This window comes from Cryptomeria japonica, chromosome 7 (assembly GCF_030272615.1).
Source record: "Cryptomeria japonica chromosome 7, Sugi_1.0, whole genome shotgun sequence".
NCBI lineage: Eukaryota > Viridiplantae > Streptophyta > Pinopsida > Cupressales > Cupressaceae > Cryptomeria > Cryptomeria japonica.
Genome location: NC_081411.1, coordinates 296,986,354 through 297,013,816, shown reverse-complemented (window position 1 = coordinate 297,013,816; position 27,463 = coordinate 296,986,354). Strand labels below are relative to the sequence as shown.

General features: G+C 37.0%; 1 protein-coding gene and 1 non-coding gene across 3 annotated transcripts in view; both read left to right on the top strand.

Moving 5' to 3' along the window:
- Nucleotides 1-737: 737 nt before the first annotated feature.
- LOC131048592 (probable 1-deoxy-D-xylulose-5-phosphate synthase, chloroplastic) overlaps nt 738-27,463 on the top strand; it is a 71,089-nt gene continuing 44,363 nt past the window's right edge. The window contains exons 1-7 of one of the 2 annotated variants that reach the window (XM_057982597.2): nt 738-1,337; nt 7,424-7,543; nt 7,641-7,805; nt 8,133-8,283; nt 8,720-8,988; nt 9,135-9,408; nt 9,553-9,860. In XM_057982597.2, the coding sequence (XP_057838580.2) occupies nt 1,320-1,337; nt 7,424-7,543; nt 7,641-7,805; nt 8,133-8,283; nt 8,720-8,988; nt 9,135-9,408; nt 9,553-9,860 (1,305 nt within the window). In that variant the 5' untranslated portion in view covers nt 738-1,319. Of the gene's footprint in view, nt 1,343-7,423; nt 7,544-7,640; nt 7,806-8,132; nt 8,284-8,719; nt 8,989-9,134; nt 9,409-9,552; nt 9,861-27,463 lie in introns of both variants that reach the window. The other variant, XM_057982596.2, reaches the window with a different exon arrangement.
- LOC131048600 (U6 spliceosomal RNA) lies at nt 10,821-10,923 on the top strand. Its single transcript, XR_009106475.1, has one exon. It is a non-coding gene; the product is annotated as a U6 spliceosomal RNA (small nuclear RNA).

Genomic DNA, 27,463 nt, shown 5'->3' with positions numbered 1-27,463 from the left:
GTCACTTTTCTAAAAAATTAAACTTTCTTTATTTTTGTGATGCATTTTATTTTGCTATATTATAGATAGTTTATAGAAGAAAATAAATATAGAATTTTATAATGTTATATTATTTTAATAATATATTATTATAGCATAAATAGATCTATAATCAAATCAAATAATAAAAGTATCAAATTGTATTAAATTTTAAGGGATATATATTTATAATAATAATTAATTTTTAGGATTTTTTTAATTTATATTATTTTTTCTAGCTATCAAGGCTATTGTTATTTATTATTAATTTTAATTTTTCTTAATATTGAATTTTTTATATAGTTTTGTTTATTATTTTTTAGTTTTTAAAGTAGATTTAAATCTAAAACTATTTCAATTATTTAACTTTATTTTATGAAATTAAAAATTTATTAGGATTTCTTTAATTTATATTATTTTTTCTAATAAAATTTTAATTATTATGAAATAATTATGTTTAATTTTTTTTTATCTTAATTATTATAATTTTTAAAATATAATCATTATTCAAATTAAATCATAATTATTATTAAAACTATACTAAAAACAAGACAAGTACTAGCCACTATGACACTTGTTGAAATGGAAATTGATGATTTTCCCAAACTGAACCGGCATTATGATGGTTACAAGAAACAAATTACAAGATATAAACCAAACATAGCCGGCTTCGCGTTGATATCGTGGAACATTCAAATCTTGGGACTTTTATTTATCCTCCGATAAAGGTAGAAACTAATAAATATCTGTTGCGATGCCGCCGAATAAAACTCATTGAAGTACAGATAGTCCAAGTTCTTGGGTCGGTCCAAATTGTTTTCGAGACACTAGGTAGACAATGAGAAAAATCATCAATAGTAAGTGTAATGTTGGAAACAATAAATTCTCGCAAAAAGCACGCGTAGAAAATTAATTAATAGCTGACTGTACAGTTTCTCCATTTTCTGAATAAGGTCCAGAGGATAAACAGATCTGAATAAGATGAAATTTTCCATAGTTTAGACTCGTTCAAAACTATGAAACCCATTAATCCTATTATAAAAACATTGTTCGGCAATTATGTTACATCCAGACAAATCCAAGCTGTCTGATGCATCAGGAGCAGTGAAAGAGTATATGCTATGTGTATGTAGGCATGACTGTTTCAGAAATGGCGAAGGGTGGTCTGTGCCCAATTGCAAGAGTAGCGAATATGGGTTGCAGTTCCATTCATTCTTTGGCTTCTCATTTAGTTTCTTCAGCAATGAAGACTCCACAAATTTTCCATTTGCACTTGTCAAGCAGATGGCCTTGCCATAAGAATGCTCCAGGCAACCTTTGTAAGGTATTCTGCATCTTGACCTGTGTCTGCTTGCGTATTTAGTTTTACTTTTGTATGGAGTTTTGTTGGAGTGTTCTAGAATGGTGTTTAATTTCATATTGATTTTAGTTTGATTGTTCTAGAGTGGTCCTCAATTTCGTATGAACTTTGGCTCTGCTATGATGGTAAGATGACTGAAGATTTTTGAAAGTATAAGTGAACATCAGAAGAGTTTTCAGTTTCGGTGGTAACGGCTTACTTTGATCAGTTTTGAATTTAAATCTCTTTTTTTTTTTAAATTTGGTAAGTGGGCGATGTTATTGGCATCCTTTAACATGGTCTGGGCTAGGCTTGGATGGCATTCTTAACATTTTACAACTCTGGTCAAGCTTCAATGTATCTATTTTTCTTTTTTCTTTTCAAAAATACAACACAGTGTGGGTTAAGCTTGAACCACATCTATAAAATTTGTAAATGAGTGTCAAGCTTGACTGTAATCTATAATGGCTATTTAGTCATTAAAGTTTGAATATGGGTAGCTTCAAGTTTGGTAGAGTGAGCTTATTCTACATTGCATGGATTTAAATTTGGGTATCATGATTAGGGATTGCCCTGCCACGGTGAAGGGATTAGAACCTGGGATATACTGTTACCCTTATCCGCTGTTATTATTGTAGCTTAATCCCTTTGGACAGCTTAATTGTCAATATTTTTTAATGTTACATTATTCTCTAGAATCGTGCCAACAATGAAGTCTGTTGGGAACATCCTTGAAACTGATTTCTCTTTATCAATCGTTTTCTGGTGATGATTTATTCTCTAGAATTGCAAAAGCAATGAAGGCTGTTAGAAACATCCTTGTTGCTGTCTTTCTCAGTTGAGCTGTTTTATAGCACAGTAAAAATTTGAAAACAATGAAAGCTGTTAGGAAAGCGTTCAACGGTAGCTCCTGATTTGCCTGGGAAAATTTTTCTTAGGCTAATTATAGGAAGGTTGTAAGGCTTCAGGAATATTCTTGTTACTATTTTTTCTCTTTTCATCACTTTCTTGAGTGTTTACAGGAGCCCCTTGTTTGCTCTGTAAGCTGTTTCTTGATGTAATTTCATTGTTCTAGATAAATTGTGGACAGGCTTTCAGATCCAGGACCTACTCTAGACTGGTGAGCTGTTCTAACAGTAAGCTACTTGTCACCATTAATGAAAAACCTATTCTAGACTAGCGAGCTGTTTTAACACAAAGCTACTTGTCACCATTAATTGAAAGAATTTTTGATCTCTTTGCTTCGTCAGATAATTATGCCCATTAGCACCAGCTTTAGATGTGCTCGTACCTGAAGCTTTCAGGCATTTAAATTCTTGATATACAACTGTATGCACCTTAAAAAGGTATCTCTTGTCTAAGGGAAGGAGCTTGCTGGCTGGTGAATAGACAAATTGTGAGGATAATTTCTTATCCATTACTTTTGAGGGAGAAGAATTTTTCAGAGATTCTGTAGATTGTGTGGAGACTTAGATGAATGTTTCAGTCCAATATTCAATGTTGAAAAGCTGCATTTGAGAGGAAATGAAAAGGACCACCTGATCTGATTTTTGAGGACTTGAGGTACAAAATGAATTCAGCCAGGTAAACTTATCATGTTCTTGGATCTTCTCAATGCCTTTTGGTCTCTCCTACTCATTTGCAATAACATGTCAAGCAAAATATTCAAATTAAAGTTGGATGTTGGATTAATAGACTGATGTCCTTGGCTTCTAAATTCTAGATCTTTTCAAGGATGTTGTGTGCCACCCATGCATAAGGCATCTTAGAGCTTGTGATGGTAGAGAATATTGTGAGGTGTTTTTGTGACACCATATTTGTATTTTAGCAAGAGCTCTCTATGTTAATAAACATTGATAGGGCCTGGGGTTTCATAATTTGTTTATAGACCCAATACCTTTTAAGGGTTTTTGAACCTTTGTGATTCAAAGTATACAGAAGTCATGGGAAGCTCTCAAGCACATCTATGATGGGAAAGAGATCAATTTGAAATTGGACTTTTGTTTAACAATCATTCCTGTGGTGGTTACCGTTTTGCTTTATATCCACAGTTTCCTATTAATTTGATATAATTATTATTAAACAGGTGAACATATCCCACGCCAAAGGCTGTAAGTCAACTATAAACTTGTCAATATGGGAAACCAATTACAGATAAAAATTGGGAATCGATTCCTATTTGTTGTTTTTCATATTTTCAGTATCAAAACTTTAGTATCTCATGGTGGAGAAATTAGAGCTGCAAAGTTGGGGGATTTGATGCCGTGACTCTGCCCAGGAAGGCTTGGTTTTTGGGGCTTCATATCAATCATGGACATCCCCTTGACTCTAGACATGAGCAACCTAGTCTGTTTTATCAGAAATTAAAGTATCTTGTTTGATAGGGTGTAGTTTTTCAATCATCTTAGCTAATCCCATACTAAGGTCAAAGGTGCTTGTGACAGGTGAAAACATTTTTCCTAACCTTGTTTATCATCAGTTGGAAATAGCTCCATTGGGGACAATTTCTTTTGCTAGTTGTATAAAGTCTATGTTTTGACAGTTAAATAAGAATTGACAATTTTATATTTGCATATCAAAATTTTGTTGAGCTTTAATCAAACTTGTTATAAGTTCTTTCTAGGGAGGACAATATTTAAGTGGAAACAAAAATTCCTTCATATATTCAATTCCAAACAGAGACAGTTGCCATGAAGCTTTCCTGTCTCTATCAACTTATACCAACTTGGGAATGCAGTGCAGCGAGTAGCAAGGGAGGATTCCATAAGGAGCTAGCTAGAGAGAAGCAGGGAAGGTTATGTCTGCAAGCCCCAATTCAGAAGCATGAAGGTTAATCTTGGCACTTGCTTGCCATATTTTCCAGATCAACTCTACCAGATTGTTATGCACTACTTTGGCTGTGAAAATTTATGAGCCAACCACCTTGAGCTTTTAAATTTTCAAGGTTGCAATTGGCGATATTGTCTTTCTTTGTGATTCGAAGGACAAGGAGGGATGGGAGGTTCAAGCTCCTAATCTCAAGCTCCAAGGTGATAGTTTGGGTTTTAGTGACTGGTATGATCAAGATCCACAATCATTTTCTGGTTTGTGTTTTAGTTGTTGGGGTCTCATGGACAGTCTGTTTTTTTCTAGATGCTTGTCATCTTGACTCATCTTGAGTTGCGCTCGTGTATAGGGAAGAAATTTTATTATATCACTCATGACTGCTAGTGCTTGTAAGTTTTGATTTATATCAAAAGGTCCTTTGTAACTGTTTCAATGCCCTTTGGTTTTTCAAGAAGGGTTATTGGACAATTTAATAGATATTTATATTATGAGAAGTGGAACTAGATCCTAAGGTAAGGGCTCTATGTCAAGCAGAATCTTGTCAACAGAAAAGATTATCTTAGATAAAATTCAGGAATTTTTGCATATTATTTCAATGTTCATTATGGACATTAGTTACTTGTGGTGCAGAGACTGGTGTTGAAAATTCGATAAAACCTTTTTCTGATTTATAGTTGCAAGGTCTCGTAGTGGTTGTCTCTGTTGCCAATGTATTAAAGAGAAGCTTATTGGATGATGGAGTCTGCAACCCAAAATTCACAACTGGATTAGTAGAAACAGAAGAATTGGGATTCCAAAGATTGGTTCCAAGAAGGTTTAGGACTTTACCTTGGTCATAGAAACGAGCAACTTGAAATGTCAAATACTGAATGTCCCATGCAGTAGGGTCTAGTCTTTCAAACTTCTCTGCTGGTCCTGTCCTTACGCCAAAGATAGCCAGATGGAAGTGCCTTTTTAGATCTTCTTTCACTTCACTTGGAAAGTAGCTCTTTTGGAGATTTTTTGGTATCCAGCTAAAGCTTCTATGTGTTCACAATATTTTAGAATTGAAAATTTTATATTTGCTCTTGAGACATAGAAATCAAGTTCTATTTTTACTATCAAAAGTATTTTAATGCAATTTTCGGGGATGAAAAAAAATGTTTCAGTCTACTGATCTGCCTCTGCAGATTCAGTGCCGGAACGAGAAAGCTGCCATGGAGCTTGATTATCTTGGACAAATTATAGCAAATTTGAGCAGCAGTGGAGGTACATCTGAAAAGTTGTTTGAACCTCTTAGCACGAAAGTTCACTTTGATATCCACCTGGTAAATTTGTTAGGTCAACTCCATGAGGGTGGCACCCTCTACTTTGGCCTTAAAATTCCTCAGCCCACTATACCAATCATTTAGGTTTGAAGTTCGGAATTGGTGATATTCTCCAGTCATTACATTTTAAAATTTCATGATGTTCAGGAGGTGCAAGGCCTGAATTTCAGGCTCTGAGGTGATGGTTTTAAATGATAAGCATGATCAAGATTAATGACCATTTGCTTGTTTACTAGCTACTGGGGCTTGATGGTTGTTTGTTTTCTTTTTCTGGGGAATTGTCATCCTGACTTGCACCCTATATATAGGGAGCTAATATTTAACCATTTCAATTTTTGGAGTTGAGGATACTGTAGTAGTTACTGCAGTTTTCTGGATCTGTATTGACAGATATATGCTACTCTGTTTGCATTTGCTTTCTCAATTAGAGGAAATTTTGCATTTATACCTATTTTATTTTTTGGAGGCATGCTTCCAAATTGCCCAAACTTTTTGTAGTGAAGTATTGTAACAATGGTTTTGTGTTTAATGTAAGATTTACTAAAATGCAGAATTCAGTAATGGATCAATAAAATGCCTGTAAAAGAAATGGATTTGTGAGATTTGCTGCATATGGTGGCCATGCAAGTGTGGCAGTTCCTCTTGATGTTTTAGCTTATCATTTTCCAGATATTTGTGAGTTATGAGTGTTAAAAATCATTCAGATGATAGATGTAAGATGCTGGGTATTCTGCCTAAATTGACTCCCCTCAAATATGAACAAGATGATCCATTTTGCAACCCTGATAACCTTGATGTATGTCTCAATGGGTTTAAATTGTTGACATCCATCTATAGAGTGGTATGTCTCTGAACCAAATTATCCGCTTTCAAGCCCAGACTAGACAAGATCAAGCAAAAATTATCTACTTGTATATTTCTTCCTTTTATGTGTCACAGCCTCATAAAATTGCCTAGCAAAATGACATTATCTTATGCTAATTTATATGATATTTGAATTGATATAAAGGTCTATATCCTTGTTTATGCATTTGGAAGGTTTTGATGGAGTTGGAAGAAATTAAGGAACGATGATGAAGACATCCTTGGATTAGACACATTGCTGTTTTAACCTGAGATATCTGGATTGCTCATTTGATATGTGCAGAGCACAATGAGAAGCATGAGTGTTTTTTTGAATGCTTGAGCATGAAGCAGCAATTGCTTAAACTCTAAGCTAGAAAAGAGTTTCTTAATTGCAAATATTGGAAAGGCCTTTACAGATGATTACTTGCATAACTGTCTCTTGGCAAGGCCTTTATAAGCAATCACTTAGGGACTTGTTTGTACTTTGTAATCTACTTTCAAAATTGAGGCATGTTTCTGTTGCTTCATAATGAATACTATCATCTTTTGCAGGATTTTGTTTTACATTTAGATTCTTCACTTTCAGTTTGTATGCTTATATCTCATTTTTCAACTATTCCATTTGTTCTTATAGATTCAAGATAGTCCATGTTGTTTAGAAAGATGAGGACATATTAGTTTTATGCTGTTGTATTTCCAGTTGTGCATCGACAGTTCATAAATTGCCATTGTGCTAGAGAGATTAGGAATAATAAAGTTTGCAAGCAAAAGAATAATTCACATTGCAAATTAATATAAAAGAAAATGTATTTCAAGCATGTTTAATTGGGAAATTTAAAAAAAGGGCGGGGGATGGGCAAAATGTTTTTACCAATCACTAGTTTTTTAATTCCAAGCTTTTCACCTATACTCCACCTACAGTGTTGTTGCCATGTAAGTTTTATGCTTTAATAATTTTAGTCATTCTACTGTCTAATAATCACCTCAAGAGATGATTAGTTGAATAATTTTTTATGTATTCTAAGATAATTCTATTTTTCTACAACATTACTTCTAAAGATATCATTTACTTGTGCTTGGAACACAGGGTTTGGTGAGTTCGGCCACAGCTGTTAATGGCACAGGCAGCCACTATTGGGAAAAGCCGTCAACTCCTTTACTGGATACAGTTGAAACACCTATGCATTTGAAAAACTTGTCACTGCAGGTTCCATATACCCTCCCACCTTTGATAGGATGGTAAAAAACTGTATTGAAGTTTACTACTTCACATGAGTGATGAACATGTTTATAATGGAATGCAGGAGTTGAAATGGCTTGCTGAGGAGATCCGTGCTGAAATCATTTTCACTTTATCTAATACCGGTAGTCAGTTCAAGGCCAGTCTAGGGGCTGTAGATTTGACCATAGCACTTCATTACGTCTTGAATAGCCCTATGGACAAGATTTTATGGGATGTTGGGGAACAGGTATATCTGGCATTGCTTCTTGCTAATTTCTTCTGTATGAATTCATTGAATCATTTAAAATCATTTTATGGCAAGACTAAATGGATGCAAGTGTGTTAAACTTTTGTTTTCTTCATTTAAATATTGTTAAATTTTAATGAGACAGTGAAATCAGAGCAATGAGATACTATTGCCTTCTCCATGCACAGAGAAACTAATGTTATTTGTCTACAGGTGTTTTTTTTAGAGCAGTAATAAACCTTCCCTCACAATAGTATATAAGAAACTGACCATTTTTTTGTGTCCACGACTAATATTTCTCACCAGCAATTGTAATTTCCTTATCAGGCATATCCACATAAGATTCTTACTGGCAGAAGGTCACAACTACATACTTTAGGGAAGAATAATGGCCTTTCAGGCTTTACCTCCCGCTTTGAAAGTGATTATGATGCATTTGGCGCTGGCCATGGATGTAGCAGTATTTCAGCAGGCTTAGGTAATTTGGTATATATATTCTCTTCTTTATCAATTTTCAAGTTACTAACCTTCACAGCTTCCTTGTTAGCTCTTGATGTAGGAATAAAGTACGGTAGTATAAGTCATAAGCTTGAGGTCATTTATCAAGCTTCTTGGGGTTTCTGGAAACGTTCAAATTGTTCAAGATATGAATCAGTAGACATATGCAATCCATATACGTGAGGCATATCATTAACTATATACTATCAACATTTATGTGACCCAAATATAGAACATTCTGCTCATTTATATGCTTGCTGATGACCAGTGCTTTCTTCCTTAAATCCAAATACCTTGTGATTCAAAAAACATCTTCATTTACTTGATTATTATGGTAAATAGTTGTTAAACAATTCAGTGTAATTTAAAAGTGAGCATCCTAATCATCATTGTTTTTTTTTCTAATGATTTTACAGGTATGGCTGTTGCACGGGACTTAAAAGGGAGAAAAAATCATGTTGTAGCAGTGATAGGGAATGGAACTACAACAGCAGGGCAAGCTTTTGAAGCTATGACCAATGCAGGTTATTTAGACTCAAATATGATAGTCATTCTCAATGATAGTAGACATTCCTTGCAGATGAAAATATCTGAAACATCTAAGACACCTATCAGTTCCCTTGCTAGTACTTTAACCAAATTACAATCAGGTAAAACATTTCGAGAGCTTCGAGAAGCTGCCAAGGTAAGCTCTTAGTCTAGGGCCTGATAAACATGGTTTGCATTAATTATGATAATATGGGGAAACATGAATGCTAATTGTTTATATTGGGACTTGGTCAGACAAATATGTAAAACCAAATAAAATCTTTTGCAATGTATGCCTTTCAGGGTATGACTAAGAAACTTGGTGGGAAGATGCATGAATTGGCTGCTAAAGTGGATGAATATGCACGTGGCATGATTGTTCCATTAGGTGCAACCCTTTTTGAGGAGCTAGGGCTTTATTATATAGGACCAGTTGATGGTCATAATATTGGTGATCTGGTAAGTATTTTGCAAGAAGTAAAATCTACACAATCAACAGGTCCAGTGTTGATACATGTGGTAACAGAGAATGGTCGAGGTTTCTTGGAAACTCAAAATCAAACAACTAAACATCAAGGTAGCATATGCAGTCTTAGTGCACTATGAATAAAGATCTATCTTTAGTGCTTAAATTGTCAACATATTTTTTACTTGGTAGTTTTTGTGGGTGCAGTTGTATGTTAAGAGGGTATTCAGCATTTGCTTTTTTGTATTTACTCAGGTATTGGAATTCCTGATTTCGCTCCCGCAAAGCAGCAGATGGAGAAGCTTTCTCCTTGTACATATGCAGATTATTTTGTTCAAGCGTTGATTTCAGAAAGTGACAAAGATGATGACATAGTTGTTGTCCATGCACCGATGGGAGCTGACATGGGTCTAGGCACTTATGCAGATAGGTTCCCTGATAGGTGCTTTGATGTTGGTATGGCTGAACAACATGCAGTTACTTTTGCTGCTGGCTTAGCATGTGAAGGCCTAAAACCTTTTTGTGTGATTAACTCCTCATTTCTGCAAAGGGCTTATGATCAGGTGACTCCTTATGCTTTATGCTGTCTCATGTTTTTGCTACAATTTCTCTTTTTGCAAGTAAATTGTATTTGCAGCCCTGGATTAGCCAACATCATAAACATAGTGCTATAAGAAAATATAATATCACAAAATAAAAAAGATAATAATTATAGAGTACCTGACTTATTAAAGGGGAAATTTTTTATGAGTATAATTACCTGTAAAGCTTTAGCTTAGATGGCATCAATTGGTAGAGATAATTTTCTCTGATTGAGGATTAGAATGCCTTTTTGAGCCAGTTTCTTTATTTTTGCTCCTAAAGCATGAGCGTTCACTTTTCAAGCAAGGAAGAATACATGCCAAGATTATCTTGTTGGCAGATGGAAAGGAACACTTGGATGAGACTGAAACCACTTATTGGCTAGTGGATGGAAAATGAGTGTGCTGGGATGCTGTGAAAGGGATCATACTATTTCCCCTTTTTTCTTTACATTTATGAATTGGGAAAAGCATTGTAAGGCTTTAATAAAAATATTTCTCATCATGATTAATGCCAGAAATGTTGTTTTTTATTCTTTTTTTAATTGATCAAAGCTGAATACAAGGAAAATAATGGCAGTTCAAAGTGAACAGCGCAAAGAGAAGAAATTAAATCAAAAGTTACATGAATCAGAGAGCAACATTAAACATCGCTGAGCCAAGTTCTAGCAGGTAAAAAGAGTATACAACAGCTGAACATAACATATATATGAAGCTTGAAGAGCTTATGACAGCTGAACATAACCTGTACAAGAAGCTGAGAAAGCTTATGACAGCTGAAAATAACCTATACATGAAACTTTAAGGGCTTATGAAGCTGTCTGTAAAATCTAACATCTATCATGCAATTGCAAAAACTGGTATTTGATCTCTTCCAAAAGCCTGTTGTACGGAACCTCCTTCTTCAACTGAGAACACAACGAAGCAAGTTGTAATGTGATGTCACAATAAAACTGTAGCATTTCTACTTTTGGATGAGTAATATGATTAGCATGGCCCCTGGGTAAGGATGACATACATAAACTGAGAAATGGTCTTTTTTTAATTCTTATTGTCACTTCAATTGATGGGGCAGACCAAATTCTCACAAGTGATGCTTTTCAATTACTCTAGCTCTCAATTATTTTTGGGAAGATGAACTGTCTGGAAGAATGCTTTTGAGCAATTGTAGAAGGCTAACTCTCTAACTTGTGTTCACCAAAGTATTGTAAATATTTTAATATATATGTTGGGTGAAAATTTTGTAAACTCAAGGAGGTTTACAAAATGTGGGTTTTCACCATAGCATGTGGGAGAATATCTCTCAGAAGGCAAGATATAATCCCTCCTACTTATAAGGGAAGGCTCCCCCTTTCTACTGCAAACTAAAATTAATACTATTCTAACTCCTAACTTTACACTAATCCAGGATGATGCAATTACTTTACTCTTTTTTTCAGAGTAAGTATCTACCCAATTCTCTATTTAGAACAGAGCAACAAAACAATTTTAACTTGCAATATTCTTAAGAATCTATGCTAACTTGGACGCAAAGTTTCCATAAGATTACAAAGCCTCCCGTTGCTCCCTTTTTTTGAAACTAATTTTGGGACGAGAAAGTAATAATAAAGCTCAAAGTCTTCTTTTTATCACTATCCTATCAACCTTTACAAATAGATGACTCTTTCTTACATAAACTTTCAAGTATAATCAAGCAAAATTAATCAATAAGCTCATGAAAGCTCAAAGACTTTCCATGACTTCCTATAAAGCTTCAGAAACAAGGATGAAATATGTGTAGCTCAAAGAGTTCAACATACACTTCACCTTAAATGCACAAACATAGAAGGTAAAAACAACACAATGACTGCAAGTTATCTCTTTGCTTGAGCATGAAACATTAGCTTCAAACGTGATAAGTAGCTCAAAGACTAAAAGATCAAGTTTGACAATATATCATTAATTATAAACACAATAAGCAACTCAAAGACTACAAGATTGGGTTTAAATCTCTTTCAAATAACACCACAATACTCACAATCAACTCTGAATAATGTCGTCACATTACAATTTGTTCCAACACAAAGATTGAAAGCAACTTGTCTCTTTTATTGATTGCAATTTGATTTACATCTAAAACAAAGTTTTAGAGTGCTTCCCAAACCGGTAGAGTTTTGTTGTTTTGCCAAAAGATTCATCAAAAAATTAAAAAGATCCTTAAAAGATCCTTATTACAATGAGCATCCTCATATATATAGAGAGGTGTAGCATGAAACTAGGAAAATTACAACCAATTTGTGACCAAGTCAAAGGTAGAGTCCTATTTGACTTAGGACATGTGCAATCCTCCATGTGTACTAGAGCATACATAAAATGACACCTGAGGTGTCGATAGCTTATTACAAAATGACACTTGAAGTGTCAATTGAAATTACAAAATGCCCTGCACTAGAGATGCATAAAAATGAATAAGTGTCCAGAGACATCTTTATTATGTTTGTCATTCTTCAGAAAATCTTCTTATTGTTGCTAGGTAGCTTGTATTTCAGAATCATCTGGTGTTTGCAATGTTTGACGCCATTGAGGATGAGAGGAAGAGCGGATAGGAGTCTTGTTTCTTGAACTTCATTGTCTTTTCCCTGGAGATGGTTCTAACATTTGAATAGAATTGTAGCATTGGGAAAGCATCAACACTTGTAAGGAGCAATTCATCAACCATCTTGATCATTTGTACTGAACAAGATCATGTATGTGCTGAATTTGATTTCATTAGGGTTTCCAAAACCCCCATTGTATCATGGTAGAACAAGTGTAAATCAGACCTACTAACCTTATTTACATGTGTGTGCAATTGGTTTTATTTGGGTTCATAGGCCTGATTTACACCTAAGGTTAAGTGTGGTTCAAAGGTGCAGTTCGGGTTCGTAGACCCGAACTACACATGGAATAAAGGCTAGCTGTAGTTTGGACCTATAGACCCGAACTGTACCTTGGGGAGAAACATGTGATTGGTGTAAATTGGACCTATAGGTCCAAACTACACTAATTGAGTGCATATCAAAACTTGGTGCAAGTCAGACCTACGGGTCCGATCTACACCTAAGTGGAAGGATCAAAGTGTATGGTGGGTTTATAAATCCGCCATGCACTTAAAGGGAAGAACCCAAACTTGGTGTAAGGTGGGTTTATAAACCCGTCATACACAGGTTATGGCATAAAGGGTTGCAAAGTGCAGGGTGGGGTTGTAGACCCGCCATGCACCAAGCAATGGCTTTCGATGCATGTTGCCCATACATAAGCAATGGCAAGGGGTATATAGTGTTATTCGGGTTCGTAGGTCCGAACAACACCAATAACATGCTGTAGTTCGGGTCTATCAACCCGAACAACACCAAAAGGTGTAAAGCAAGTGCAAGGAGGAGGTGCAATTTGGGTTTGTAAACTGGATTTGCACTAGGAAGACTAAATGGTGTAAACTCGAATTGCACTTGGACACTTAGAATTTACAAGACACACAAAACACTAAGAAACTTCAAATGAAGGTTCTAAGGTGGAAAATCACGCATGGGAAGTGACACAAATTACCTCGAAAAGCGTGCATAGAGCATATAAGCTACAAATGGATTAAAAATTTGTAGTGTTACCCCAATTTTTCAAAATTGAGGATAACAAATATATATATATATATATATATATATATATATATATATATATATATATATATATATATATATAAAATAGAGGGGGAACTATGGTAGTCCCACTCTTGATATAAAAGATGCTTACAGAGAAAGGTATAACATATTATGATAAAACCACTACCACAATTCTGCAAAAGGATAGCAACAACCACAAAAATGAGCACAGAAGTCAACAGACCTGAAAAGAGCCATAGCCAAAATGTTGCAATAGGGAAGCTAAAACAGCCCATACAACCAAAAACTAGAGATGCTGATAATCTCACTACCATTAACCAAACAAGAGACCCCTTGAACCTTAGATTACCCTTCAATGCTCTTGTGCAATAGGCGACACATGACCAGCATCCACTACTCTTCCACCTAGGGTTCTCTCTAATTAGCAGACTGACCTTTACAATTGCCCACCAAAGAAGGGAAGAGCACAATATAGCGAATCTCCCTTCATTGTTAGGACTGATGCATAGAGGGGCTACATAAAAGGGGAATGGTAAAATGGCTACCAACTTCAAAATGCACATGATTGGTGCTGCACATGCAATCTAGCCAAAACTTTACCCACATCTCTGCAAAAAGAACGAACAACTTTAACTTCACCATGCAACTTTTGCAAGTTATGACATATTAAAAATTAATTTGGAAAAAAAAGTTGCACACAAGCCAAAGATGAATTGCCTCATCCAGAAGGTAGAGCACTAGGTTGGTGATAAAGTCGCCATGAATGGCAACTTTAGAGTGATACCTAGCTGACAAAGCTTGTTCACCCAGAATACCATTGACAAAGCTTAGGGAAGCTAGATTTTTGCAAGAAAAGATCCATTCTGCTTCATTGCTTGTGCCAATAAAGAGAGCTACCACAAAAATCAAGTTCTTTCTTGTGTCTTGGGTGACAAAGCCCTCCAGCTATACTCGGGTTGTCCTTTGCAGTATTGTCAAAATTGAATTTGGCAAGAAACTTTACAAGGGAGGAGACCAACTTTCGTTTTTGTTGCCTACTAATTTCAAAGTGATATGAACACTAATAATATTGAGGTTGCATAACTCTTGAATGGGAGAGTTTTGTTAATATCGAGGATAAGAAATTTCTAGAAATTATTTGGAATGGTTCACTATCTAACAACTTTGAGTTTATTAGTGTTATTAAAGATGTTGGATGCAATTGAATGTGATCTTTGGGAACATCTAAGTCTACTTGGAGCACCAATCAGGATTGATATTTATCAACATGTAAGATTCCTAAATTGGTAACATGCCTTTTTTGAACTATCACCCTTGCAAAGACGTTGTATGTCTTCCACCAAATTTTTACTTGTTGAAATTTCTTAGAGGAACTATTTAGATAGGTGCAAGGTAGTCGCTGATTTATTTTTGCTTCCACAAGAATCTTTCATTGCAGAATAAGGGACTAGAAGTAGGTGACTAGAATAACCAATTTAGCACATATGGATAACTTGAAAGTTTGAAGACTTGCATTTTTGCAAAATATTTATGGAGATTCATATTGAGTTCTGGTCTGCCATTGATGGAGATCAACTTAAATGGAGGCAAAAAAATGAGTACCCTAGTAGTTGCAGAATTAAAATTGTTTCAAAAGTTAAGGACTAATTGCAACACATCTTAGATCTTGGGAAGCTGATAGAGGACTTACTTAATTTAGAGGAAATGGATATCTACACTGACATCTTTCTGCCAGAATAATTTTTATCACAAGAGTTGAAATGGAGTTTTACACAGACATCATTTCACCAAAATATGTATTAGTTTACCAAAAAATGACACATACCCAAAGTAACATTCTTCACCAGGTTTGAAATGGATTAGCTGGTGGAAAGTACCAAAAACTGGCTGAAAATATCCCAGTTTGAAATATCAATTGAGGAAGTTGAGCATAGGCTTTGAAGGCTCTAGGCTGGCTGAAGCTAGAGGTGTTTGCAATGTTGAAGAAGATAATGTTTGTATGGTGTTTGTTGAACGTGAGCCTGAGCATTCTAATATTCTAATTGGTGGAGCTACATGCTCTTACTTCAAAATCAAGAAACATTAGATCGCTAGGGAAGGTAGGCAGATGCTTTCTCTCATTCAGGATGAGCCACAGTAAACAAGAAACCAAGAAAACATAAAGGTCGAGGCCTTCAAGATTGCCTCTGTTATCCCTATCTAGACTGAATTTAATTTTCTGTGTAAGGTATATGGTTCAATTGTATAGGACACCCATTTTTACAAGACACCCATCATAAGTAATTGATATAGTTGCCATAGAAGCAAACATCTGCAAAAAATTGCAATTATATGCGATTAATCGGTAGTCGGGAAGCTTACTGATTTTTTCCCCAAAACAAAAAAATCGGATTTAATCAGTCAAAGACTGAACGATATTTTTTTCCAAAAAATCACCAAAAAAATGCTGGATTAATTGGGGATTAGCTGGGAAAAAAACGTGAAAAAAATTGAAACCTAAATGGCATGAACCCTAAATGGCGCAAATTGAAATATTATTTGGCCATGTTTTTTACAAAGGCCGTGCCCGTTGCAAGTTCATCACGCATTGTGTCATAGGGTTCGTCGAATTTTTGACTTCAAGTTTGAAATTCAGGGAACTTATTAAAAATGCATGATATTCGTTAAAATACAGGTGAACATTTGTACAGAAAAAAGGCGACTTCACTTCTATTAAAGAATATTTTTATAAAACATTTTTTTAAAGGTTTTTTTGATATTTCTTCTCTTGAAGACGGATTTTTTTGTCGCTAGCGGCTAGGGCACAATGAATTTCTTGTGTCCGCATTGCACTGCATTTGGAATTTGTTGATATTTTGGAATTTTGTACTTAGTTTACAGGTTGACTTTGTATAGAGTCTCAAACTATATTGTAATTGACATTTTGACAACTGTTACCATCTAGTTATTATTTATGTTGTGGTATGATTTGTGCAATGTAATCAGCGATATGAATATAAACAACGAAAATTTATTTTCTACAATTCATGCGTTGAAGTCTCTATTTTATTTGCCTACAATATCTCTATGCTATGGAAATACCCTTAAATATTAAAAAAAGTAGTTTTTGATTGTTTTTCTGCAATTTTTTATGTTTATTTGTAAATCCGATTTTTTCCCAATTTTTTCAAAAAATTCTATATTTTTGGTTTGCCGATTAATTCCCCAAACGATGAATTCTACTATGATAGTTGCAACTTGACATGAGAATGTGCGTGCATTTCTGCTTTTCTTTGGCTCTATATGACACTATGGAGGCCATTCCACTAGTAAAATTGATTCTCTTACACTTATTGCATTTGGTTTCTACAACCATTAGTGAAAAATTGAAAATGAATTAAACTTGTGAGACCAACTTCAAGATTTCTTTTTCCTCCTAGCTTAGGCTTGATTACTTGTCACAATTCTAGAATTCATAACGATCTCAAAAAGTGAAAAAGTTGAAAAGTGATTTTCTTTCCCAACAACATTCTCACATGATTCACTTTGTCTAGGCATTGGAACTAGCTATTGTTTCCTTAAACATATCTGTATTCTTTGTAAGCATACATAATAAAAAAATGTGCATAGACTGTGATGTGCTGGCTTTGCCAAGTTATGCATTATCATCACTTGCTTTTGATCATTGCTTTCTGACTTCTGAGCTGTCTTTCCTATGCCATATCACTCTACAGGTTGTGTGGTGCCTGCCATTTTAGTTTATTTTCTGCTTTTGTGGGCTTGCCACTTTAGCTTGAGCTATTGATACACCAATATTCTCTGATCCAGCAGACATATGAAGGAAAATTATTGTCTGAATAAAAGAGGAAACTGCACAATCACAAACTTAGTCATAGGCCGGCTGATATCCACTAACTAATAAAGTCACTCTTTTTGGCCAATTAAACCTTTGATGGTGTTTGCAAACCTTGGCCTCAAACTTTGTAAAAGGGCTTTCTTGTGAATGTATTTTCTTAAACTTTGCAAAATACCAAGCATTGAAATCATAAACATCTCTTGCCTGAATCGCACCTCCATCAACCAAATCCTGTTTGGGAAGTCCCCTCATTGCCTTCAGGCATGAAATTACTTTGTTATGAATATTCTGAAGATCTTCCCACATCTCGGACATGTCCTGGATTATGTATAGAAAAGAAGATGTAGACTCGTATGCTGGCACCAGGTTCTCTATTAGCATGGCAGCTTGCTCCTTTGTGTTTGAAATCCACCCTTTAGCCTCTCCAAATGAAGTTTTCATATCTTTGAAATCTCAGATAGATTCTTGTGGAAGGGCTATAGGTGGGGGAACTGGCGCCTCCTCTCGATCAATGGGATCGATCAGGTGCTGGACATATCTCCTCAATTGTTCATTCTTAGTCTTCAATTTTTCCTTCTTCTCAATTGCTTTCCTTAGCCTTTCCTTGATCCTTTTCACAGAATCATCCAGTTCTTGGACCTCTTGAACCTTACTGGTTGGGCCCAAGTCAATGGTTGTTATCTCATGTTCTTCAAGAGTAATATCCTCCTATGCCTTAATGATTGTCACCGCCACCTGAATGGATCTAAATCCTATATTATTTCTTTGAATCAAGGAAAATCTCTTGGCTCCCTTCTTTTCCACTGTTTTGTTCAATCCAGCTAAGAGGCTTGTTGTGTCTTCTTCTTGGTGTATTTCTATAGGCGCCTTAGCTTTCATTCTGTCACTCAACCAATTAGGAATTGCTGACTGCTCCATGCCATCATCGTCCAGATCATCGTCAATTCCCTTGAGGGCTGAAATCATACCATCCAAAAATTCTCCCTCAGGTTCAATAGTATCCAGTTCCACAACCTCAGGCCGAATGGGTTCCATATTGTTCTCTTCAAAAATAGAAGAAGGAATTCCTATTTTATTCTCAAGTTCATTTACATCCACCGAAGGCCTGTTTGGGGCCATGGATGAGACGCTGATGGTAGATTGAGCCTGATTTGGCTTTTGTCGATTGTTGGCAATCTCCTCATCTGCAACCTTCTTTCCTCTCGCTTTGGATGTACTTCCAGCTGTTTCCTTCCTTTTTCTAGAACCCACACTTTCAGGACTCTTAGGATTATGAGACATTGTATCATGGTTCGAGGAAAAAAGACTCATTAACTCCCATTAAATCATAATTTAGAGGCACATTCCTTGCCTTGAGCTCATTAGACTTTTGAGCAGCCCACCAATTGGAGTGCTCAATCACCGGCCTCATCAAATCGCCAAAGTATGCCCTCTCAGATTTTGACCAATCAATCGGGGGAAGAGGCTCATTCTTTATATCTTCACAATGTTGTTGCACACGTTCAACTTTATCTTCAAATCAACCACTTAGAAAACTTCAGATGCTCGAATCAAATTCAGTGGTATCCTTGACCATATCCTCTTTCTTATTTCAAAGTTATTTGCGACATTGGCCTAATAATCCTAGAGGTTGGGCCTTGTTGTGACATATTCACACATCGCCCCATTGCAAATGGGGACCCCTACTTTTTTGCTTTCTGGGGTTTGTTTTTCTAGGTCTTTTAGGGTTTTGTCTGTTAGCCTTTGCATGCTGAGTGTTGCCAGAGGGATTATTAAGAGAGTAGGCTCTGCTTGAGCCAGGGTGAGTCCACGGGGCCCCAGAATTAGGGTTTCTTTGAGAGTCTTCCTTAGGGCCTGGTTTTGCTCTTGTTGCTAATTGTGTCTTGCTTGGTGAGTGAGTATCATCCTTGAAGGTCTGAGCTAGGTCAAGTTGGTGAGTGATGAAGTTTGGAATGTCATCCTGATCTTCAAATGCCCTGAAATTTGGCTAAGTCTGGAATGTCTTCCTGATCCTGAAATTTGACTGTCTGGAAAACTGAAGAATCCTCCAAAAACTAGATTTTGCATTATAACTCCTGGAGGTCTGAAACCACTCTCAAACATCTTGACAGTATATATGTAATATAACTTAAAGTATAAGAAAGAAGAAAGATATAAGGAAATGTCACTTATACTTAAATGTTATATTCCATACATGAATCCTGACGGAGAGACCAAAAAGTCAAATTTCGCTCCTGACCCTTCCAAAGGGTCCAAAGCGAATTTCGCTCCTGACCCTGAATGAGCTAGTTCATGACTTTGGGCAATGTAGAATGTCTTATGGAGAATTTTGCTCGGGACCCTTTGGAAGGGTCCCGAGCGAAATTCTCCATAAGACATTCTACATTGCCCAAAGTCATGAACTAGCTCATTCCCAGGCATTTGTGAAGGCAAAACACTTATTTGGAGTGAAGAAATGTGAAAATGAAGTCAAGATTTGAGCCCAAGGAAGAATTTCGGTCCTGACCCTTCCAAAGGGTCCAGAGCGAAATTCATGTAAAACTCTATTTTTTACCAAATTCTTGGGCTAGATGTCAACTTGAAGAGCAAATTCATGTGATCATGATGGAAGGAAGCCTAACGAAGTTTGTCCAAGGTATGAAGAGGAGAAAATAAGTGAGATATTAGCTCAAAAAGTGAATTTCGCTCTTGACCCTTCCAAAGGGTCCAAAGCGAAATTCTTAGAAGTCACCTTTTTGCCCTTGTTTGCACTGAAACACCTTGTTCCTTGGGCATGGTAAATGCATTTTGATATGTTCTAGCCCTAGGGAGTGATTGAAGGAGTTGGAGAGTGTGGATTTTGTCTAAAACATGAATTTCGCTCCTAACCCTTCCAAAGGGTCCAGAGCGAAATTCACCTTTTCCTCTATTTTGCTCTTTCATATGGCCAAGTTTTGGATTTTTGAGGCATAGTGGAGGCTTGGATGCATGTTTTCCTTGGAGAGGAGGTTTAAGACTACAAAATGATGGAAATTAGCCTAAAGTAGGAATTTCGCTCCTGACCCTTCCGAAGGGTCTAGAGCGAAATCTTCCATTTTACCTTCTATCTTGCCTAAAATGATGAATAGAGTTTGAAAGGACCTTGAAATTGATCAAGTTTGAGAGAGAATTGGATAAATCAAGATTTTCGCTCCTGACCCTTCCAAAGGGTCCAGAGCGAAAATCCTCATAACCCTCATTTCCTTCCTAATTTTGGCTAAGTGTTGGTCTCTAGGGCATGTTGGAAGGTGGATTGATGTGTTCTTGCCTTGGGGGATGATTGAAAGCATTGAAAAGTGAGGATTTTGTCCAAGAATGGAAATTTCGCTCCTAACCCTTCCAAAGGGTCCAGAGCGAAATTTCCCATAAACCTCATTTCCTTCCTTGTTTGGACCTACATTCTAGTTTTGAAGTGATGGGATGTAAGAATGTGAAGGATTTTAGCCTAGAACATGAATTTCGCTCCTGACCCTTCCAAAGGGTCCAGAGCGAAATTCCTTACAAACCTATTTTTTAACCTTGCTTGGGCTTAAAACCTTGTTCCTTGAGTGAAGAATGATGAAATTTTACCTTGCAATGAAGATTGGGATTGAAAGGATGAAGAATTAAGTCTAGATAGGGAAATTCGCTCCTGACCCTTCCGGAGGGTCCAAAGCAAAATTCCCCAAAACCACCCTTTTTCCTCAATTTTATGCTAAGTCAAGTGTGGGTCAGGATGGGGTAAGATTGGAGAAGTCCTTGAGCAAAACTTTGAGTTGCTAGTGACTCGTGAACATGAAGGAATTGAGCCAAATCAAGAATTTCGCTCCTGACCCTTCCAAAGGGTCCAGAGCAAAATTCCTAGGATCACCTATTTTCCTTGCAAATCAAGTTAAGTTTTTTGGTTTTTATGGCCTAGATAGGAGTGAGGCGATGTATCCTTGGTCTTGGAGGTGGATTGGAGTTGAGAGAATGAGAAAATAAGCTCAATTCATGAATTTCGCTCCTGAACCTTCCAAAGGGTCTAGAGAAAAATTCTTAAAAACCACCTATTCCTTTCATATTTGTGCCAAGACAGGCCTAGACCAAGGTGATAGAAGCCCTTGAGATCGCCCTTGAATGGATTGTTGTCTCCAAAAATGATGATTTTGGGCTAGAGGAAGAATTTCGCTCCCGACCCTTCCAAAGGGTCCAGGGCGAAATTCACCAAATGTCCTTTTCCTTCCAAATTTGTGCTAGACCAAGACAGTGATCAAGGTAGATTGGGCTTAAAGATTGCCACAAGTGTGTCTTGTTAGGCCCAATATAGAAAGCTAATGTACTGAGAGGGGAGGGGTGAATCAGTACTCCAAAACTTTTCTTTTGTAATAACCTTACTGTTATGCATAAACAGAATAGTGCAGTAAAATAAAACAAAACTATAATCAACAGATAACATTCATACATGATTCACTCCATAACACATATATTTTGGTCACGCAGAAACTCTTGGTTAGAGAGAAAAACTGCGGTGGGGATGGCACCCACAACTTCACTACTGCAATAATAAAGAATGCTCGATTAGAGCTACATTTAGCTATTTCTGATAGCTTACCCTGTTAGGAGTATTAGGATCAGTTAGATCTACCTTACTAAAGGATTTATACAACACTATATAAGTGTAGCACCTGGTTAAAGGATTTACAATTTATAGACTTGGTTAGAGTCTTTTACCCTGTTAAAGGTTTCTCTTACAACTTCAAAATATTACAATATAATCATTACAAATATCTGCAACTTTACATCTGAAATGCTAAAGCAGATTCTATGTGCTCTTAATAAGATTACCTAGCTTGTAGCATACCTCGGTAACCCATAATGAAACTCGGTAAACCCTTCTATTTACTCTGTTCTTCGACTGTTCACTGATAACCTTCTCGGTGACCTCTCTGTGTCTCTGTAACAGTCTTCCTTCATGCATACACACTGCTATCTCATTGCATCTCTTATCACATCATATCATGTCATATATCTAACCCTAGAATCATGCTGTATATATAGATCTCTTACAGCGGTGATCTGATTTATTGCTTCGATCTTGCAAAAGATTCTTCGATTAAACAAAATATCTCATAGGTTAGATTGATCTTGTAATCATACACAATCTCCTAGTGCAATTTCCAACACAAAAACGGTTAGATGTGCCTCGATCTTGTAACACGTTTTCATGTGCATGTCCAGGTTCAATGTATCTAATAAGACGTTTTACTCGGTGAATATCAACTCGGAGAGTTAATTATACCACTTGGTAGCCATGAACCTTTACTCATAAACAACTCGGTGAATACTGTGTTCTGTGACTGCTTTCTTCAGTAACCGACTAGACTGTCCATATCGACTTCTCTGTGTGTACCGACTGCATGATTCGGTAATACTAACCGACTAGAATATAGTATGACTTTGGATATGAAACTAATGGCAATTTGATAAGTAGTAACAATCTCCCCTTTTGACATTAGTTGAGATGTTTGACAAAAACTACTTTCAAAGTCATAACTAAAAAAAAACACTTGACAAAATGACTATACTTGACAATATGTACAATAGTCAATAATATATGCAGATATACTCCCCTTATCATTATCCTGTACATAACTCTGAATTTGCATGTTCGGTTCGGTTCTGTACTGTACTTGTGTACTCTGAATGCTCTGTATATTCTGCTCGGTAGACTCCCCTTGCATATAATACTCAAAATTGTGTTATCAAAATTGTACTAGTCTCCTAGTGTAGAATTACTCCCCCTTTGCTGGGCTTTCCTCTCTTGTGTAGTAACATAAAATTACTCCCCCTTTTTGACAAACATTAAAAACTCAATTGGCATCTGGAGGTAGTAACTGATCAAAAATAGTTTTATACTTGGTCCGAGCGTCAGTGAGGGCAACTGAGAGTGAGTCCTTGAGACTTTCCATTAATGAGTTCTGTGCTTGAATATCAGATAAGAGTGATATCAAGCCATCAAGAGTGCTTCCCTCTTGGGTAGTGTTGACGTGTGTTTTGTACACAATCATACACAGAATAAAATACCATTAGGCATCTTATCCTCTCTTGAGAAAATAGTCTCTAACTGCTGAAGATCTGCAAAAAGGATCAGTTAGGTGGACTCCAAGGTTCTTTTAGTGGGGTCTCCACGTGCGGACAAGCTTTTTTAGTGGTATGATGTGATTTGCTGTTTCCTTCAAGGCTTCTTACGGATTCAATAGTTCGAAGGTTTTACTAATCTAAAAGGAACTTTCAAAAAAAAAAAAGGAAAGAAGGACAGGGTTTGAGAGGTCTAATTTAGCCTAACCCTATGAACGACTTAGCATGGATGAGATTTGGCAAGACTCAACCAATTTCAATTTCGCCATAAGACAACAACTCAACTGAAATTAGTGCGATCTTCTAAGGTAATAATGATGTTCAATGCATCAAAGACCAAGGACACTACTACGAAGGTACATATCCTAGATACGAAAATGCTTGAAGGTTAAGGACTCAAGGTGTTTTCCAGTCGACCACACAAGGCGTTCCTACAATCAGCAAGAAGCTAGTGGTTTGGATTGCGAATCCTACCAAATATCAAATCTCACACTTAGTCTTTCTAATTAACAAACTACTTTGATTGAGCGTGATTCAAGTACATCCAACAACCATGAAGATAACTCAAGGAACTTGCAACAAAACACCATAACTTCAATATTTTATTGATTTCCAAGTCATCATATACAACAATTGCTTGAACTTCTCTCTTCAAGACTCAATCTTGCTACAAAATAAAAATTGCTTACAATTCTAATCTCTCTATTTCACTCTTAACTCTATTCTCTATTAACTGACTATTATAAATGAAATGAAAAATGGGGGTATAAATAGCATCCCCAATTACAATGAAAGGTCCAGATCTAAAGCAAATCAACGGACAAGATCATGACACCTAAACCCTAATTAGGGTTTGTTACAAATGACCTCCTTTTTACTGAACAATATTAAATACATAGCCAAATATTAAATTTGGCACAAAAATCTAGGAGGTATCAACCAATGAGAAATAAGATGTCATGTCATCTGTAACAACCTTTCATCTAGAATCTTATTCCCTTTCCAATTTTCCTTCTTAGCATATGCAATGAATTTTGTCACAATTCCTTCGATTTCTGTGATTGGAATCTCGGGAAGATTCTTGATACTCTCTTCTAAGTGGATAACCTGATCAAATGCATCTAGAAGAGCTGTGTCCCAAGTAGGTTCAAGTTCCTTTGTTCTATCAATCAGGAGCATGGTGGCATACATCTGATCATACTGCTCATCTGTAACATCTGCGTCCTTGCGAAAGATGATAGTGATTCTATCCTCAAACTCTTGTAAATCCACATCTGTCTCGACCTCGATCCTCCTGCCAAGAATGGTACGAAGTACCTCAAATACTCTGTCCTGGATCGGATTGATCACCTCCTCAACTTGACCACATCTAACACTGATGTCCTCAAAGAGAACACTCTTTATATGGAGTAAGGTTGACCACTGAAACAAACTGTGAGAATCACCTTCTAAGATCCTCTCTTGTGCTAAAATTCTTCTAGATGTATGTCTTATAACTTTCAAGACAGGGATGACAACGTCCTTGGTATGGGCAAATGCAGCTACTGTTGCCATCAATCTGTGGATTATCTCAAGAACTTGGATAGCCTGATGGGTGATCTTCGACATCCTTGTAATAAACTCAATGGCCACCGTGTGAGATCTATCCATCCAATTACATGTACGCTGGACCATATTCCTGAATCTTTCCGCTTCATTGATTGATTGAAGGGGCAATGCCTGCAATGGTGATCTAACTGGATCCTGACGTCCCAAAGGTTCATTGATGTGACTGAAATATGTTCTCCATGCACCGACCTCTTTCTCAAGCTTTCTATTCTTCTCTACTTCTTCTCTAAATTTATCCTTCAATGCCTCAAATGTGTCGGTGGCATCATCTAAAGTCTGCTCTGCTGTGGATGGTCCTAACTCAATAGTCTGTATATGATAGTCTTCTGCTAGGATCTCACCCTCATATTTGTCTGCCGCCGGTGTAGCTATCTGCAGTTTTCTAGATCCAGTCTCATCTCGAATCATCTTGGACATCTTTGTAGCCTTCTTCTTCTCTGTTGTCATATGTGAGCGTCCAACAAGGCTCTCTAGATCGATTGCACTGTCCTCGTCCTCAATTACGATCACCTTAGTCAATCTTTCCTTCAACCAATCTGGGATATTTGATCTTGTCTCTTGAACTTGAATTTCTTTGTGTACTACTTCTTCTTGTCTGGGAGGAGATGTTACTTCATTATCATTATCTAAATCATAGTCTTGGAGAGATCCATCGGATGAAACATGCTGTGCCTGTTCTTCCTCTTGTCTATCATTCTGTACCATCGATTCCATGGATTCTTCCACTCGAACTGTTCTATCTTCTGGCCTGGAAGAAGTACCTGGTGTTTGATCTTTGTTAGCACCTTGCTTTTTCTTGGAAGGCTCTTTCTTTTCTGATCTTTCCTTTCTCTTTGAACCTCTCGGATGGAGATTGCCCTCACTGGCACATCGAAGGTTACCTTCTCCTGAATTCCTAGGATTAGGATTGCCTTCACTAACACTGGCTCCACCTTCGGCTGGCTTTTCTTCCAAAGTAAAAGACATGGCTATGCCTTGTTCTCTCAACTTCTGATGTTGAATGTCTACCCATCTGCGAGTACAAGACAAGACTGGTGCCATCAATTCATCTAAATCCACGGCCTCGGGCTCATTCCAATTCAAACTTATTGTTTTGCTCTCTCTATCATATGAAGATTGGATGTGCCTGCCGTTGTCCTGAGCTTGGTCGGCCACTCTGTAAATCTTACATTTCCTGATGAAATCCAAAGGCAATCTAGAATGTATCTTTCGTTTCACTTCGAGATCATCTAGGAGATTCATCATAAAATCTTCAATCTGGTACTCATGTCTAAATCTTCTACCGACTGTCTCCTCTAAATGTCCATGAGGATCAAAACTATTCCTCCAAGCAAAAGATGAAAAAGGATACAAGGCTAACTCCCTCTCTGCGTCATCCATGGCTGAGACATTGGGACATACCTCAACTGAATTACCCAAAATAATAGGTACCTGAACTCCATTCTGATGTCTGTGTCTGAATGCCTTCACATATGCTGCCAATTGCCTTGTTACTTCAAGTAACACAATCCTGTCTGTCGGGTACCTCGGCAACATGTATGGAGGTAAAGGACATCCATACACTCTAATGTAAGTGAACTTGAGAAACTGAATGAACCAAGCACCGTACCTCTTGATTAACTCCTGGGCATCCTGAGATAATCTGTTGTGAATCCCTCCTTGCAACGTCCTGGTGATGTTCATCGTGAAAGTATCATTGATTAACTTGTAGTTCTTCCCTGGTGGATGATGCAAGTAGGTATAGGATTCACAAACTCTGACCTCGCCGGGTCCTCTTCCAATCACTCCTCTGTGAGGTAGTCCTGCGTACTCGACGCTCCTGATTAAGGCATAGATGACGTATGAACTCATGTGGAAGGACTTAGTAGCCCTGAGTCTTCTCAATTGTACGTCTAAGCAATGGCTAATTATCCTAGCCCAATGTATTGTACCCTTTCCTTGAACAATCACCTGGATGAAATAAAACATCCATTTCTCAAAATAGAAGGCATGAGGTGCTCCTGTAACTCTGTTGAGCATGGTAATCAAATCTCTGTACTCCTCTTGGAAATCGATCCGGTGTGGTGTGTTCGGTACTTTGCTCAGACGGGGACGACTCTTGAGTAGCCAGTTCTTGTTGATTATGCTTAGACAAGCATCTGGATCGTCATCGTACACTGATCTAGCTCCTTCAATGCTCTTGTATATCATGTCCCTGTGCTCTGGAAGATGGAAGGCTTCACTTATGGCCTCCTCTGAAAGGTACGCCAAAGTGTTTCCCTCATTGGACACAATTGTCCTGGACTGTGGATTGTAATGACGGGCACACTCGATCATCAACTCGTGACACTGAATGGCTGGAGGAAAACCGGCCGCCTTAATGATGCCGCTCTCTATTATTCTCCGGGCGA